Consider the following 19003-nt stretch of genomic DNA (forward strand, 5'->3'; position numbering starts at 1 on the left):
TGAATTTTAATGTCCGCCGTCTGTCTGCTCGATACGCTGATCGAGCAGTCAGACAGCGGTGACTCGAGTATAAGCCGAGGGGGCACTTTCAGCCTCAAAAAAGAGGCTGAAAATCTCGGCTTATACTCGAGTATATACGGTATTCTCTTTTTTTTTTTTTTATCAGAAAAAAATAGTTTTTATTGAAAAACCAAACAACAATACAATCAGAAGCATTCACATTGCAGCAAGCACAATCAATACAGTAATCATTACATGTGTTGTAACACGTTATCAGTTATGACAGGTCCATACGCCGTTTACATATAATAAACTTGATCACAATGGTGCTGCCTAATTTTCTGGAGACACTGAGCAATAATGTTAGATTGTTCATCAGATATCTTCAGGATTATTACAGGAAATTTTTGCCTCTAACAATAAATCTATATATGTGAAACTTAGGAAACGTTATCCTTGTTTAGAAATAAAACCAAACCAAACAAAATAAAAAAAGAACAAAACGTAGCAATACTCTACTCTTTTTGTAGTTATTCACCATGGCCCTCTGCGCAAACTGATTGTGTAAATCTTACAGGAGCAGTTATTTTGGTTATATCTACCTCTTCAGTATATTACATCTGTAGTAATCTATCTTTAATTAGCTGGGTTGGGCCTAGCCCCAGAGTGTCTAACCAAGGCTGCCACATTGCATAATTTTTTTAAGGACATTTCTATGTTGGTAAGTGAGTTTTTTTTCTCTTATTAGCATGTTTACCAGTTCTACCCATCCTTTCCCCGTTGGTACTCTCGGAACTATCCAGAATCTCGGTATCACCTTTTGTGCTAAGTACAGTAGGCGCAAAACTGCTGTATGGCCATTCGGCGAGAGAGAGGGCACATCCAGGGCACCAAGGAGACAAACAGCTGGGTCCTGCTGAACTGGGAGTTGAAATACCTGAGAAATGGTTGTTAAAACATACTGCCAATATCTGAAAAATTTTGGGCATTTCCACATCATATGCAATAGGTCTCCTTCATCTCTGTTACATTTTGGGCATAATGTGGAATCAATAAATCCCCATTTGTGTAGTTTTGATTGAGTCCTATAGATTCTGTGTAATGAGCATAAATGCGATAACCTATGTGACGTAGAGACTGAAACTAGTGGGGCAGATGTCAGACATAGCTACCACTTTTCTCCGTCAATGGGACCCAGATCTTTTTCCCACCCCCTTCTACAGGGTAATTTGGAGGCATCATGTGTTGAGTGGAGTAGTCTGGCATATATTCTTGAGATCATGCCTTTCCTATTTTCCAACATCAGCACATCGGTCATCAGAGGATGTGTCACTGTCGCAAGAGAGGATATTCCAAATTCGCTCTGCACTGCGTGCCTGAGTTGCAGGTATTGGTAAAACTGTGTTCTAGGAATTGCAAATTCCCCTTGTATGTCTGTGAAAGATTTAAATATAGTACCTCTGAACAGCTGGGGAATGTACCACACACCTAATGTCTCCCATTGATGAAAGTTTGTAAGTTTTATACAATTCCCTGTAGTATTTGTTCTTCCATACGGGAGTTATCGAGCAGGCTCCTCTTACTTTCATAATGGACCTGATGTATCTCCACAGAGTGTTCAATAGCACTATCGTAGGGAGGGTTTGTGATATGAGTGAGACCTGCCTCCAGGTGGGATAAGGCTGGGAGTGTGGAGTCTTGAGGGATCAATAGGGACCTAATAGGATCGCTAGCGTCCAATTTCCGAGGTGTTGAGTCTGGGAGGCTACAAATATCTAGCGTGAGGAACTGCTAAGCCACCTTGGTCTTTCGCTAGTTGTAACGAGTGTAAACTAATCCTTGCAGACTTATTACCCCATATTAAATCTCTAAATTGAGCGCAATTTGAGTAATTTGCATAAACCACTTGTGTGGGATCCATATGGGGGTATTGTGAAATACATATAGAAGTTGTGGGGCCCACACCATCTTGATCAGGTTCGCCCTCCCGGTAACAGAAAGGGGTAGCTTCACCCACGTTGAGCATTTCATTCTGAAATTGCGGAATAGGGGGGCCAAATTTAAGGTGAGGTATTGACTGGGGTCTGGTGTCACCTGTATGCCGAGATAGCGAAACTCACCCACTGTATGTCTTTGGCACACTCGGGCAGGGGTTTTGGTAGGGGATCTATGGGCAAAATTACCGATTTATTCCAGTTAATACTAAAACCCGACAATTTGCCGAATTAGGCTATTAAGTGCATCGCGTTCTTCAGAGAGTTGTCGGTGTCTCCAAGGTAAATTAATGTGTCGTCTACATATAAAAAAATTACATCATGCCTAGAACCCTGGCGAAAACCGACAATGTTTTGTGAAGCTCTGACATGGATGGCTAGGGGTTCAAATGTGAGGGCAAACAGGGGCGACAAGGGGCACCCCTGTTGAGTGTCCCTTAAAAGTCTGAAGGGCTCCAATGTGTCTCCATTAATTCGCATTCTTACCGATGAGGTATGATATAGCGGCCAGCTCAGAGAAGGAAGGGCTGAGCACAGTCCTGACAGGCTTGTCTGACTAACCGTTCCGGTTCCTGAAGTCTGGCTATGTTTACTTTGTTTACCTTTTTTTTTTTATTATCAAACAAGTGTGATTTAAAGCGGGAGTTCCGCTGTTTTTTTTTTTTTTAAAGTCAGCAGCTGCAAATACTGCAGCTGCTGACTTTTAAAATAAGGACACTTACCCGCCCAGCGTGCCCGCGATGTCGGCACCCGAAACCGATCTCTCGATTGGCTCTCGGGTGCTGCCACTGCCATCTTGGGTATGAGAATCAGGAAGTGGAGCCTTGCGGCTTCACGTCCCGGTTCCCTACTGCGCTAGTCGCGCTGCGCAATAAGGATGGTCCCCGCTGTCTCTGGGATCCGTGTGTTTCCCAGCAGACATCGGGGGACCCGCAGGAAGTGGTGTAAATATCCACAGATTCTGCGGATATCTATGCCGGAAGTGGGTGCAAATACATGTACTATACAGGTATCTGCACCCCCCTCCCCCCTGAAAGGTGCTAATTGTGGCACCGGAGGGGGGGAGGGTTCAATGAACGGAAGCTCCACTTTAACTGTACTTCTGTCTCGGTCTGATTCATGGTTTCTGACATTAATACACTAAAATAAGGCACTATTCCTCTCACTGACACCATCCATGGGGCACTATTCCTCCCACTGACACCATTGATGGGGCACTATTCCTTCCACTACTACCAATACCTCCTACTGCCCACAGGCTTTATGTAATTTAGTGTGTTGTATACTCTACTCCACACTGGCCACATTCCTGCCCCTCTAAAGTCTGAAGGACAGTGAACTGGCCATTTTGCTTAGAAAGTTTGGAGACCCCTGCTGTAGATGAATCTCCACTGTTTTTTTTTTTTACCCATGTGCTCTTGCTTCTGAGTGCCTGTTATCCACCATTGCTTAGTGAGGATTTTCCCCTTTGGGGTACTCACAGAATGAATATGGACTGAGGAGGTTAAGCGTGTTTTAGTATAAAGAACTTGCAATAACCCAGGCGCTAACCGAGTTTCTGTGGCTGTGTCTCTGAGGTATTGAGCAACAGGGAAGGCTGTAAGTGATCAGCTTGTGTGGTCGGCAGAAATAGTGACCTGAAAAGCACAGTTGGATGTCTTACCAGCAATTTGTCACTAGCCAGGGTTGTACTTCAGAAGTGAGGTGGTAAAAAAAAAAAAAAAAAAAAAAAACATTTTTTAAGCTAGGTAAATGTTATAATAACATTGGCGGCCATTTTAATAAAACTGGAGCAAACCGAATCTGGAGCAGCTGTGCATAGTAGCAAATCGGCTTCTAAACTCAGCTTGTTCAATTAAGCTTTGAAAGTGAAAGCTAGAAGCTAATTGGTTGTACAGCTGCTCCAGCCTTGGTAAATCCCTCCCGTTTATATATAAAGCTGAGTATGGAGAATAATAGGGGAAAATCACTCAAAGTATAGATTACCCTATAACTAGTGCCCTCAAAACCATGTGTGTGTGCTTCTCACTGCAGTATGACTTGTAAGATAAGCATCTAGTACATATACAGGTTATATTGCAACAAGATGTGTGGCCAGGAACCGGTAAGTATGGTACAGAGAAACCCTGTTTTACCTTGTCCTTGTCGCTGGTCCCATACAGGGTCCAGGTTTCTCCTGTTTCTGTAGGCATACCCCCCAAGGGGTCTTCAGGGTCTGGGTGCCATAGGGATGGACAATGGCTCTGGACCTGTATAACCTCCTGTGGCTAACTTACATGTTGCACTTGCCATGGTGAGCAATGAAAGCAGGAATTGGTGCCCAAAGCAAACCTTACATGCTGGCCCCACTGTTGCATGATCTGGGTGCAGTTCCCAAGATGTACATCAAGGCTAACTGATCTGAAAACTGCTAGTAAGCCATAATGTGATAAGCTGTCAGATCTTGATAGAAGTGGAGCCACTTAGAGTGGGCAGGGTTATATAGGTACACTGGGAAGGGGTGGGGGGCTCCCAGTAAAGCCTTTCTCTGTGTCAAATCACCTGAAGGTAATGGCATATAACACATAGCTCAGGAACCATCTCCTGTGTTCTGTACTGTATGCATAAGATAACAAATATTGTATTATGTAAGTAGTATTACCAACTCATTTTTGAACTGTGTTGTTTAGTAGTAATTGCCCTTTTATATTTTTGTCTTGTATAACTTCCCTCTTTCAGTGACTATGTGCCCTGCTGTCACCCACTTTTGACTAATTTTCTGATCTTCTATGATGTTTGGTTTTAGCCCTGCTGTTCTGTATTGTCTCACTGGTTCCATTGTTCTCGGGTGCTAAAAACAATACAACTCATTTTTTAATCATCAACCTCTCTGATGTTCTCACTGCATCTTTCTGCATTTACAGATTTTCCCCAGATGGAAGATTAATCACCTCATGCAGTGATGACAAGACTGTAAGAATCTGGGACACAACAAACAGAGTTTGCATTAACACTTTCATGGATTACAAAGGGTAACAAAGCTCATGTACTTGACTGAACGTTTGACCATTGAGTTGTAGTCAAAATATAACATTGTTTACTTCTCATACAAGTTTCATACTGTGTTGTGTTATTAACCATGCCTGAATTTTCATTCATGCTGGGCAAAAGCTGCAAAAAATGGCACTGCGTTTTCTGTGCTTTTTAGAGTTTGATGTTGCACCTTCATAAAAGTATATAGTATCCTATTGTGTGAATGATAGTCAAATCTGTTACATGCCTACCACAAACTATGTTCTGGCTTATTTGGTAAAGCAGAGCAAATGACAAACTGAGTGTAAAATCATAACCCATAGCACGCTTTCAATTTTCGGATTGATGTGATTGTACATGACCAGATTTCATGCTAATTTGATGGCCTGATGTGATAAAAACAATTGTAAATGCAAGCATATCAAACTAGTGTTTTTTTGGGATGCAGGGAGACCTCCTGCTCTTGTGCCTTCACTGCCTTATAGCCAGGTTCACACTATTGTAGTGCGATCGCACACAATAGCTGTGACCACTCACACCTAGTACAATAGTACACCCTGTTAGTGAATGGAGATGCCATTCATAAAAATGATTGCCTATAACAGTGATTATCAAATCCTGATCACTTCCCCAGAGTAGTAGTGTCAGCATGGTAACACTGTACTTCTCTGGTCACAGTATGTAAAAAAGAAACCAATTGTAAAATAATTCCTAATCACTGCCACACCTGTCATATGATGACGCTGTACAATATGTAAAAGAAAAAGAAAAAAGTGACAAAAAATTCACCATTCCTCTTACTACTGTCTACTTTCCAAAAAAAGGGTAATTTTGGGAGGAAGCTTGTACTGAGCTGGCAGTCTGTACACCAGGAATCAAACTTTCACACAGAAAGTAATAATACACACAGATTTGGGTTATTCTTACCAAAGGAACTTGGCAGAATACATTTTAGCCTAAACTTATGAAGAAAAAGTATTTTTTGCTAACTTTTATAACAAACTAAGAAGGGTGTGTGTGTGTGTGTGTGTGTGTGTGTGTGTGTTTTTTTTTTTTTTTCCCCCCCGCTTATATAGCCAAAAAAAAACACAGTGGTGGTTTAATACCACCAAAGAAAAGCTCTGTCTCATAAAAATGATAAATATGTAATTTGGGTACAGTGTTGCAGTAATTGTCATTCAAAGTTATATCTATAACCAGCCCCTAAGTACTGTAATCTCCTTGATGGTTTTAAGGTGAATCTTCCTAGGTTGAGTATCCAACCCAGAGCTTTCCGGTAGTTACGGCTGTGATCAGACTCTGGTTTTAGACCTGAGACTAAATGATCTATTAAAAGTAGATCTTCTAAATAGGCAAGGACTGTTATGCCTTGAGCCCTTAATCTGGCTAAAGGAGATGCCAGAATCTTTCAGAACACTTGTGGTGCTGTGGCTAAACTGAATAAGTGCGACCGCCATTTGAAGTGCGACCGCACTCCAATTTGAAAATTGGTCTGGGCAGGAAGGGGGTAAAAGTGTCTGATATTGATATTTAAATCTCATGTGTTATGTAATTTTCAAGGATTACCGTAGCATTCTGTTTCCAGAATAGTAGACTTCACTACTTATTTACATCATTGTGAAATTACTGCTTATTTTCTTTATAGAGCAAAATATCTTTGATTTCAGGCATTCCAACTATGTGAACTTCAACCCATCAGGAACATGTGTAGCCTCTGCTGGTGCTGATAGTACAGTGAAAGTGTGGGATATTCGAATGAACAAATTGCTGCAGCATTATCAAGGTAAAATGGCAGCATAATAAATAGTTTACTAAACAAGGCAGGTTTAAGAGCAAAACTTCAGGTATTGCCGCACTTTTAAAAATATGCAGGTTTATATGGGGTTAAGTCCTACTAGGTGAATAGTTGATTTCACAGGACTTGAAAAACAGAACTCCTTATAGTATTACCTCTACCACAGCCTTATATGTAAATCAGTTATATACTGATATAGGTTCAATTAGTTGATTTCACAAGACTTGATGTTCATGGCTAGTTGGGTTGTATTACTACTGTCAGGTGAATGGACACTGGCCAAAAAAAAGTAGGAATTCACACTCCGGCATAACCCCTTCCAGCTCAGTTAACCATTATATTTTAAGCTAGTGTCCATAGGTGATGGATGTACCTACAGATTTCTTTGAAGATTTTCCTGTCATGGGATTAATCCTGTACTTTTTCTAGCTTCCCTTTTTGGGGTAAAGCAGGCTTCGTTTTGGATCAGCTGCTATGGCCTAATGGCCAAGAGGGACTGTACTAGGGACCCTGCATGCAAGAGCAGGAACAGCCTGTAATGTCTGTCAGTTCCTGTGTTCCTTCCCTTTTATAACCATCCCATTGCATGAGGTCCTGGTCTTGAAAGACACAAAAAATAAGAGGTTAGAGGCCTTCTATAATGCATCCTTCTCTCTAGTAAGAGCGGCTCTTCAGACTGCCATGGCTGTGGTTAGAGTTTGCCAAGCTCTCAAAGTCTGGGCAAAACATATGCTTCACTCCAGTGAATCAGACTTGGCAAATTCTTTCATTTGGCAGGTTCTGTAAGTTGTTTTTTTTTTTTTTCCTAGAGCCTTGATTTTTTTCAGTACCGTATATACTCGAGTATAAGCCGAGATTTTCAGCCCCTTTTTTTTAGGCTGAAAGTGCCCCCCTCGGGTTATACTCGAGTCACCGCCGTCTGCCTACCCGATCAGCGTGTCGTACAGACAGACGGCGGCCATTCCACTATTCAAAAGCCGCGCCTCCCTGTCTGTGATAGGCGGAACACTCAATTTCCCAGCAGTTAGTGGTCCGCCTATCACGGACATCCGCTCATCCTCATACTACGGACGAGGATAAGAGCATGTCCGTGATAGGCGGAACACTGACTGCTGGGAAATTGAGTGTTCCGCCTATCACAGACGGAGGCGCGGCTTTTGAACAGTGGAATGGCCGCCGTCTGTCACAGACGAGGAGAAGAAGTGCGGCGATCCTGGCATGGCCGCCGTATGTTTTTACATGCAGATCGCTGCAGAAGGACACAGGCTGCAGAAGGACAAAGAGGCACAGGACACAGGTAGGCTGGACACAGGTAGGCTGGACACAGGTAGGCTGGACACAGGTAGGCTGGACACAGGGATGTCTCACCCTCGGCTTATACACGAGTCAATACGTTTTCCCATTTTTTTTGTGGTAAATTAAGGGCCTCGGCTTATATTCGGATCGACCTATACTCGAGTATATACGGTAGGTGCTTTTCAAGGAAGAGCACCATGTCTGTCCATATGAGAAGTGTTGGTCGGCAGATTTTCTCTTCAAGAAGCAATTTGAGAGGCTGCTCTTTGAGGACAATGGGCCATCCTTGGATGCCTTCATCCAAAAGGCATCTGTTGGTAAAAGCATGCTCTTCTCCCTAAAGAAAAAGGCGAAGGTAACTTGTCAAACTTGTGACGTCTTTGAAAAATCTTTATTTATAATCATATAAAAGACATAGGGGGTTATTTACGAAAGGCAAATCCACTTTGCACTGAAAGTGCACTTGGAAGTGCAGTCGCTCTAAATCTAAGGTGTAGATCTGAAATGAGTGGAAGCTCTGCTGATTTTATCATCCAATCATATGCAAGCTAAAATGCTGTTTTTTATTTTCCTTGCATGTCCCCCTCGGATCTACAGCGTCTTTACTTCCAAGTGCATTTGCAGTGCAAAGTGGATTTTCCTTTAGTAAATAACCCCCATAGTAATCAAAAAGATCAGACTCCAGTACAGTTCTGATTACATAAAAGAGACTACCGTATTTATCGGCGTATAACACGCGCCGGCATATAACACTCATCCCAAGTTTAGGAGGGAATTTTAAGGAAAAAAACTTTTAGGAGGGAACTTTAAGGGGAAAAAAAACAATTTACATTTATATGCCCATCAGTGTCATCTACAGCCTTGTCCACCATTGCAGCCTTGTCATGCAGTCTTGTCCACCATTGCAGCCTTGTCATGCAGCCTTGTCCACCATTGCAGCCTTGTCATGCAGCCTTGTCCACCATTGCAGCCTTGTCATGCAGCCTTGTCCACCATTGCAGCCTTGTCATGCAGCCTTGTCCACCATTGCAGCCTTGTCATGCAGCCTTGTCCACCATTGCAGCCTTGTCATGCAGCCTTGTCCACCATTGCAGCCTTGTCATGCAGCCTTGTCCACCATTGCAGCCTTGTCCACCATTGCAGCCTTGTCATGCAGCCTTGTCCACCATTGCAGCCTTGTCATGCAGCCTTGTCCACCATTGCAGCCTTGTCATGCAGCCTTGTCCACCATTGCAGCCTTGTCCACCATTGCAGCCTTGTCCACCATTGCAGCCTTGTCCACCATTGCAGCCTTGTCTATTTTATTTGCTATTTGTTTTTTATTTTTTAAAAATGCCGCCGCCGAGATACAGAGCCGGATGTGTATCTCAGCGGCGTGCAGTAGTTCTCGGCGGGCCTCCGGTGCCTTCGGCTCTTCTCGCCAGCTTTCGGCCGCCTTCGGCCATTCTCGGCAGCTTTCGGCCGCCGAGAACAGCCGAAGGCGGCCGAAAGCTGCCGAACGGCCAAAAGTCGCCTTGAAGAGCCGAAGGCGGCTGAAAGCTGCCCAGAGGCTCAGAATTTTCGGGGGATCGGCGTATAACACGCACCCACGATTTTCCCCTGCTTTTAAGGGGAAAAAAAGTGCGTGTTATACGCCGATAGATACGGTAATTCAAAGAGATATCGCCCAGGCAAAATTAAATGGCTTGTAAAACCCAAGCGCATAATACAACATTTTTTACAAATTAGTACAAAGGGATTAGTAAAACAAAAAGTGAAAAAATGAAAGACTCAAATAAGGGCTTAATACCTGAGCCTCCTGAGTCCAAAGAAGACCAAGAAATACAGAGCCTAGTCAGAAACTGGTGCACCTTTTGGAAATTAAGGATAAAAGAGTTCCTTTCATAAGCAGCCAGCCTTGGGCTCAAAACTCTCTCAGAAAATGACAACCAACACAAAATAAAATATAAAATCCAAAGTTTATTCTATGTGACTCAACATGAACAACAAGTAGATCATAATAAAAAACATTGAATTAAATATTTAACCACTTTCAGACCGGACCATTTTGCTGGTAAATGACCAGAGGTCTTTTACAATTTGGCACTGCGCTGCTTTAACTGGTAATTGCGCGGTCATGCAATGTTGTACCCAAACAAAATTTGCGTCCTTTTCTTCCCACAAATAGAGCTTTCTTTTGATGGTATTTGATTGGCTCTGCGATTTTTATTTTTTGCGATATAAATGGAAAAAACCGCAAATTTTGAAAAAAATGATATTTTCTATTTTGTTATTAGAAAAATCCAATAAACTCAATTTTAGTCATACATTTAGGCCAAAATGTATTCAGCCACATGTCTTTGGTAAAAAAAAAGTCAATAACTGTATATTTATTGGTTTGCGCAAAAGTTGTCACATCTACAAACTAAGGTACGTTTTCTGGACTTTACGCAGCTTTTAGTTTACGACTGCCTATCTCATTTCTTGAGGTGCTAAAATGGCAGGGCAGTACAAAACCCCCCCAAATGACCCCATTTTGGAAAGTAGACCCCCTAAGGAAATTGATAAGTGGCATGTTGAGCCCATTGAATATTTTTTTTTTTTGCCTCAAGCGATTGAATAATGACAAAAAAACATTTTTTTTTTTTTTTTACACAAAGTTGTCACTAAATGATATATTGCTCACACATGCTATGGGCATATGTGAAATGACACCCCAAAATAAATTCTGCTGCTTCTCCTGAGTACGGGGATACCACATGTGTGGGATTTTTTGGGAGCCTAGCCGCGTACGGGGCCCCGAAAGCCAAGAACCGCCTTCAGGTTTTCTAAGGGCGTAAATATTTGACTTCACTCCTCACTACCTATTACAGTTTTGAAGGCCATAAAATGCCAAGATGGCACAAAACCCCCACAAATGACCCTATTTTAGAAAGTAGACACCCCAAGCTATTTGCTGAGAGGCATGTTGAGTCCATGGAATATTTTATATTTTGCCACAAGTTGCGGGAAAATTACAAACTTTAATTTTTTATTTATTTTTTTCACAAAGTTGTCACTAAATGATATATTTCTCACGCATGCCATGGGCATATGTGAAATGACACCCCAAAATAAATTCTGCTGCTTCTCCTGAGTACGGGGATACCACATATGTGGGACTTTTTGGGAGCCTAGCCGCGTACGGGGGCCTGAAAACCAAGCACCGCCTTCAGGCTTTCTAAGGACGTTACAGTTTTGAAGGCCATAAAATGCCAAGATGGCACAAACGCCCCCCAATTGACCCCATTTTGGAAAGTAGACACCCCTAAATTTAGGGGTACACTAGTGAGACTAGGTAATAAATGGCGGGTGCCCTGAAACTATAAAAAAATAACTAACCAACCAGCGTCACCTGTAACCATTATATGGTGATCACTGGTGAAAGGGTTAACTAGGGGGCAATCAGGGGGCTTTATGCGGTAGTATATGGGGGTCCCTGGCGCTATAAAAAGCTGCGGCGAACCTAAATACCTACCTGCCTAACTAGCGTCACCTGTGACACTAATACAGCGATCAGAAAAACGATCGCTTATTAGGCTGGGTTCACACTGGAGCGATGCAGGAACGCCACAAATCTGCGGCGGGTTCCCGCATCGCATGCCTCCCGGCGGCAGTTCAGTGAAATGTTAATGACACCCCCAGATCAGTTCGCATATCGCAGTGCGATCTGCAAACTCGGATCGCATGGTGTGAACACCCATGCGATCCGATTGTGCTGCGGACCAAAAAAAGGGTCCCGTGCGAGTTTGCGGCGGGTGCGGCGGGTGCGACACGAATTCAGCCATACTATCTGTATGGCTGAACTCGAATCGCACAGAGATCGGATGTGATTTGCACTGCAGTGCGGTGCGAATCACATCCGTTCTCAAACCGCTGCAATGTGAACCCAGCCTTAGTGACACTGGCGACGGGGGGTGATCACGGGGTTAAACCTTTATTGGGGGGGTTAGGGGGGTACCTTAGAACTAAAGGGGGCTAACCCTAACTGCCCTAACAGTTATTACAGTCACAAATGACACCAATGCAAAAAAAAAAAAAATGCAATTGGTGTCACTGTGACTGGGGGGGGGGCAGGGGTAATTGGGGGGGGGGGGTGATCGGGGGGTAAAGGGGGGTGTGTGAGTGTGCCTGGCATGTTCTACTGTACGTGTGGTGTGTTGGTGCAACTCACCGATCCTCTCTCCTCGGTGCCGGAACGAAAAATACCGACACGGAGGAGAGATTACATCACTTCCTCTCCTGTGAGGAGAGGAAGTGATGTCACGGAGCATTTCTATTCGTCGGGAGCGATCGCGAGGGGGTGGCCATGAATGAATGGCCGCCCCCTCATCCCGGATCGCTCCCGAACGAATGCCGACCGCCGCAGGCACCGGGGGGGGGGCCCGATCGGGCCCCCCACCCGCGGGAAGGCAGGGACTTATATATACGCCCATATGCCTGCCCGTGCCATTCTGCCGACGTATATCGTCGTGCGGCAGTCGGCAAGTGGTTAAAAACTTCAATGGTATGAAAACACACCTAACTAAACAAACGGAACCTCTTATAGTGTTTGCTCGATCACAGCCTTATATAAAAATCATATTTCTATGGCTAATATAAAGGTTAAATTGTTCATATTTAATGTATTCATGTCAAACATCTAAAGCAAAAAAGTGAAATAATGTCAAGCATTGTGGAGGAGTGCCAGTATCTCAACGTGTTTTGCAGATGTGCTTCTTCAGGAGAAGGTTTTCTTTTGAAGACTCGAAGAAAAAACAAAAACAAAAGAAAGACATAGACATAGTACATAGGTGTTATTACAAAGCACACACAATATGGTCTGGTGTGGTCACTAAAAAGTGGCCATCCAAATAAGATGCCCTGCCTTACAAGGAATATTTAAAAAAATATTTACCTACATCAAGGTGTCTAATCCAAAGAGGTCACATGGAAAATGGCAACATTTTCTGAGCACCAAGGAGGAGAGGGAGGGCCCCAAGAATGGGCACCAAAAACGAGGGTCTTTGAAAAAAACATATTAAAACCCAGGAAGTCCCAGACGACTGGATCTACAGCATGGTGTGCAGAGGCTACAAGCTGCACACCATGGTATCCTGCGTTCCACCCCTCCACACTTTATGCGATCAAGGTTAGTCCCAAGGCATCATTGCACCTGTGCTTGGAAAGGAAAAGTCTCATACCTTTTTGTTCCATCCTGTTCATGGTTCCCAAGCCAAACTGAGCCAGTCAGCCTATTCTGGACCTCGCTGGTCTCAATAAGTTCCTAAAGAAAAAAGTCCGGTCATCCTGGTTAGCGATTGCGTCATATCAAAGATGCCTACCTACACACCAGTGTCAAATGTCCAGCAGATAGTTACAAATGCTGGAGAGGCTTAGCTGAGTGCAGTACTTTCAGAAATCGGCCTTGGTTCTGACATGCTGGAGTAGTTGGGCTTGATCCAGCACGAAATTTTTCACATTTCTTCAGCTAGTTTCTGGGCTAATGGCGACAGCAGCTACATCCTTTTGGCCTAGGCCAGAAACCAAGAAGCGGCTGAAGAAATGTAAAAATAAAGTGTAAAACCACAAAAAAAATATGCATTCCTATCTATTTTACGAATGCTAACAGCATGAGAATTAAAAATAGTTGATGTTGATTGAGCGAGTTTAGTTCCACTTTAAGCCTCTATTGCCTTGCATAGTGCAAACAGACTGACAAGTTTCAGACCCTGGGTGCTTTAGCAGGAGAGTTGAGGAAGGATATTGCCAATGGGCAAAAATACTATCAATATAATAATAACCTGTTTCTGTTCATGTTCTAGTTCACAGCGCAGGTGTCAACAGTTTGTCATTTCACCCGTCTGGTAACTACTTACTTTCTGCATCTAATGATGGCACTGTGAAGGTGCTTGATCTTCTGGAAGGAAGACTCCTGTACACGCTTCATGGGCACCAGGTAATTGTTTCTCATAGTTACAGCAAGAAAGGTTTTTACTTTTTAGTAAGCAGAAACTACTCCTAACAACTGTATTTTCATTTTCTCCTTCAGCTCATCCCCCATAGTTATTACCTTTTTTTCAACTTGACCCTCCCTTCTAGATTGTAAGCTCTAACGAGCAGGGCCCTCTGATCCCTCCCGTATTGATTTGTATTGTAAGTGTACTGTCTTCCCTCATATTGTAAAGCTCTGCGCAAACTGTTGGCGCTATATAAATCCTGAATAATAGTAATAAATAATAATAGTACAGCTTTACATTAAAAATATACCTTCACAGCACAGACAGTTCACAGATCAAGAAAGTCAATTGATAGTAGGCGCAAATCCAAAAATATATTTTCTTTATCGTACATCACAGGACACAGAGCAGCCATAGTAATTACTATGTGGGTTATGCGCCACCTATAGGTGAATGGACACTGGCACACCTAAAGACAGGAAGTCCCCCTCTATATAACCCCTCCCACACAGGAATACCTCAGTTTTGTGCCAGTGTTTTAAGGTGATGGTCACGGTGGATTGAAGTTCTTGAAGAAAATGGCCAGGATGAAGGGGCTATGCAGTCGGATCCATTCAAAATGGCAAGAAAGGCCAAAATGGTGGTACCCGGGCCTCATGGAAGAAGAAATATAACGCGCCTCTTTTGTGGGCTGGACCCTGGGATACAGGCCCTTGGATACATGTCTAATCCAAAGCGTTGTCCTGGCAGGGTGCTGCACAGGTCCAAGGGTGTGGATCCCAATATGTAGGGACCCGGTCCTTGAAGGTCCGTTCAAAGACCTGGCCCTCAGTGATGGGTGAAGATTGGATTTGGCTTTGTTTTTGTTTTTCCAGGAAACCCTACGGCGGGAAGGGTAAGTTAAAAAGAAAAAAAAATAAGAAAAAAACCTGGGAAAGGAACACATTTGGTTCACTTCAAAGTATTTTTTCTGAGTAGCGAATGCCTTGCCTGTTTTTCACCACTAGAGGGTGTATTGTAACATACCTGCTTGTTTTCTGTGTGCAGCGCTCCTTTGGAGACAGCATTACCCCTCGTCCTGGTTTGCCAGTTCCCTGGGACCACCCGCCTGCAGCCCTCCCCCCAAAGATTGGTTCCAACGAGGGGAGTGGGACGGCCGGCATCTCCCCACAATACACAGCCCCCTGAACTAGCCTGATAATACAGGACCGCCTCGTCCACAAGCGAAGGTTAGCTGGAAAAGGCTGCTGCAGGACGCAGGGGGCATGGCTTAGGCGTGTCAAGCATGCACGTGGGAGCGAGTGTGCACGTAGCATGGTGCAGGCCATAAAGTTTGTGACTCTGTGAGTCTGGTGGCTGACGGAGGGACACAGAGTATACTGGGGCATGTAAGCGCTGTATAGGTGTGAATACAGGCATGTAAATGCATGTCTATAGGCCCTTAGGCTGAGCAGTAATAGCGGCATTTTTTTTCTGGACTACAGCTAACTAGTGGATGCATATTGTGAGTACAGTGCTTAGGACTATGTCTTCCCAAAAGAAAGGTGGGGGGAATTTAGCAGGGAGGAGCGCAAGAGCACCGTTGTCGGGGTCTGAGGATCCTAGTCATGCTTCTACAGTACTATCCTCCCCTGAAAGGCCAGGTGCAACTGGCCAGTCTGAACCATTGAGGCTATCGAGCATAGTGGCTACATCCAACATTTCAGCCTCTGCATACGCCACCAAGGACGATTTGGCTTCAGCATTATCTGGGTTGGAGGGAAAAATAGCCAACATGATCACGTCTGTCTCCAAGTCTGGGGAAAAAACAGGAATTGTCAAATGACATTGAGGTGCCATTGGGTGACCGGGAAGAGGGGCAGGCAAATGACTCCTCTTCTGAGGGCTCAATCTCAGAGGAGCCCTTCTCAGCCTCGCAATCCGAAAAATACTGGTCTAATCCCTTATGGAGTTGGTCCATTTGGCATATGAATTGCCCCCAGCAGGGGTGGCTGAGGCCCCCTTTTCTTCGGGTTCTTTCAAGGCCTTCACAGGGCTCATATGCTTTCCCTTTACACCCACTGCTGGAGCAACTAGTTTATGCAGACTGGGATCACCCAGATAGGCATTTTCTCCCTCTTGGGATATTTTCTCTTCTTGATCCAGTGGAGGAAAAATTCACTAAAAAGTGGAGTTTGCCAGCAGTGGATGCTGCTATTTCATCTGTAAATAGGAGTCTAACTTGTCCAGTAGACTATGTCCAGGTTTTCAGATCCAATGGCCAGATCCAGCCGACAAGTGGGAATCTTTACTTAAAGCCTCTTTTTATATAGATGGGTTAGCTGTGCAGCCTGCAGTAGCAGCGATACGGGTTTATCAATCCTTAAAAGACCAGCTCAAGCAAGTCCTTAAGTGCCCCTACTCAAGGGGAAGCAGCCCGCGAGTTAGCGGAGCTGCCAAGGACCTTATGTTTGCGGTGGAGGTGTCACGCTTTGCCCTCTTATCTGTGCATGTGCGCAGAATTTTCTGGTTGAAGCATTGGTCAGCTGAGTTGCTATGCAAGTTTTCCTTTTCATGGAGAACGGTTGTTTGGAGATGACTTGGATAAGTATATCCAATAAATTTCAGGTGGTAAGGGTGCCCTTTTACCGATTTTAAAAGGAGTAACCGTCCTTTATTAAAATGTTCTTCTCCAACACCAAGTGCTGCAGGCTCCAGGCAGATTTGACGGCCTCCGCCGTCGGGTTCAAGAGGTAAGCCCCATGGTCAAGCACAAGGCCAGAAGAAGCCCTGGGGGCAGAAGCATACAAAGCAGAGTCCTACGGCCTCCTTATGAAGGGGCGCCCCCACTCGCTTGAGTGGGGGGAAGGCTTCTGCAGTTTTCAGGAGCTTGGCGGGAAGAGATCCAGGACAGATGGGTCACCTCTACAGTATCTCTAGGATACAAGCTAGAGTTTCGGGAGCTTCCACCAATTCAGTTTCTAAGATCGAATGTCCCCAGAGACCCGTTTAAAAAAGTCTTTGTTCCAGGCACTGGACCGGTTGACATCACAAGGTGTGATTCTTGAAATTCCAACTGAGGAGCAGGGTATGGGGTTTTAATCAATTGATGCCAAAACCGAATGGAGATATCGGACCCATTCGAGATCTCAAAGATCTAAATCAATTCCTTACCATCTGCTCTTTTCGCATGGAGTCAATCTGGTCAGTCGCGTCCTGAGAGGAGGAGACTTTCTAGCATCAATAGACATCAAAGATGCATATCTACATGTGCCAATCTACCCCGCTCACGAGAAATTTCTGTGATTCGAGGTGGAACAGCAGCATTTTCAGTTTGTGGCCTTGCCCTTCGGGTTAGCCACTGCCCCCCCCCCCCCCCCGGGTGTTCACAAAGATTTTGGCCCCATATGCCGAAGGTTGGGGTACCCAGACATAGATCTATTGGCGTCCAGGTTCAACAAGAAGTTGGACAGCTTTGTGTCAAGGACAAGGGATGCGCTCGCATTTGGGACAGATGTGCTAGTGACCCCTTGGGATCAGTTCTCGCTGATTTATGCATCCCCCCCCGAGTTCAGCTCCTACCACGGCTTTTCTGCAGGAGGAAGGGAAGCCAGTGATATTGGTAGCCCCGGCATAACCCAGAAGTATTCAGAGATCATAAGGTTGACAGTAAGGAATCCGTGGAGACCATTCCGTCCAGACTTGCTTTTTTTTTTTTTTTCTTTTTTTTTGTCCAGACTTGCTTTTGCAAGGACCGGTGTTCCATCATGCCTTAGAATCGCTAAATTTAAGAGTTTGGCCATTGAAGCCCAAATTTATAGGATTGGGGGCTCTCTGGCTCAGTGGTAACTACCCTGATTGATTAATGCAAGGAAACCGGCATCTAGGGCCATTTATTATAGAATCTGGAGGTCCTATGTTTCCTGATGTAAAGCCAAAAGATGGCATCCTCAAATATGTTATAGGGAGAATTCTTGACTTCCTGCAATTGGGAGTAGAGATGAAGCTAGCCTTGAGCATCATCAAGGGTCAGATCTTGGCCATGGCAGTATTTTTTCAAAGACTGCTTGCTTCACATTCTTTGATTCGGGCCTTTTATACAAGGGGTAACTCGTATAACTCCGCCAGTTAGGCGGCCATTGTGCGCATGGGATTTGAATCTAGTTTTATCGTTCTTGCAAAGACAACCCTTTTGAGCTTTTGCGCCATATTCCCTTGATCCTTTTGAAAAGGAAGTTGGTTTTCTTGGTTGCAGTAACTTCGGCAAAGAGAGTGTCAGAATTGGCAGCTTTTTCCTGTAAAGAGCCATACACTCACCCAAACCTTTTGCCCAAGGTAGTGTCCAGTTTTCACCTGAACCAAGATGTCTCCCTGTCTTCAATTTTCCAAAAACCTCGCTCTGCGGAAGAAAAATTGTTGTATTCTCTCGATGTGGTGAGAGCTGTCAGGATCTATCTAAGGTTGACGACTCAGAAAAGGAAGACTGATGCTTTGTTTGTGCTGCCAGGTGGGCCCAGAAAAGGGCAGGCAGCTTCAAAATCGACTATTTCCCAGTGGGTTTGTCATGTTATAATTCAGGCTTATGGATTGAAAAGAAGGGTTCTACCTTTTTCAAATTAGAGCGTACTCTACCAGGGGAGTAAGTGCTTCATGGACAGTGTGTCACCAGGCCTCTGGCGCTCAGGTTTGCAATGCCGCGACTTGGTCGTCAGTACATACATTTACTAAATGGATGTACGGCGGCAGGAGGATGCTGCTTTTGGGTACAGTGTACTGCAGGCAGCAGTATAGGTCCTCGTGTCTGGCTACCTGCTTTGATATTTCTCCCTCCCCTCAAGGGCATTGCTTTGGGACATCCTACGTAGTAATTACAATGGTTTCTCTGTGTCCCCTGATGTACGATAAGGAAAATAGGATTTTTAATACAGCTTATCTGTAAAATCCTTTTCTTGGAGTACATCATGGGACAC

At 44.3% G+C, this 19003-nt stretch overlaps 1 protein-coding gene across 2 annotated transcripts in view; it reads left to right on the forward strand.

The window, feature by feature from the left end:
• POC1B (POC1 centriolar protein B) overlaps positions 1–19003 on the forward strand; it is a 178488-nt gene that overhangs the window by 22723 nt on the left and 136762 nt on the right. For both annotated transcript variants that reach the window (XM_077471074.1, XM_077471075.1), the window contains exons 5-7: positions 4898–5005; positions 6674–6789; positions 13920–14053. In XM_077471074.1, coding sequence (XP_077327200.1) covers positions 4898–5005; positions 6674–6789; positions 13920–14053 — 358 coding nt within the window. The remainder of the gene's footprint in view (positions 1–4897; positions 5006–6673; positions 6790–13919; positions 14054–19003) is intronic.

The sequence above is a fragment of the Lithobates pipiens genome, unplaced genomic scaffold (genome assembly GCF_037356315.1).
Source record: "Lithobates pipiens isolate NorthernLeopardFrog02 unplaced genomic scaffold, aLitPip1_a1.2 Scaffold_8, whole genome shotgun sequence".
Classification (NCBI taxonomy): Eukaryota; Metazoa; Chordata; class Amphibia; order Anura; family Ranidae; genus Lithobates; species Lithobates pipiens.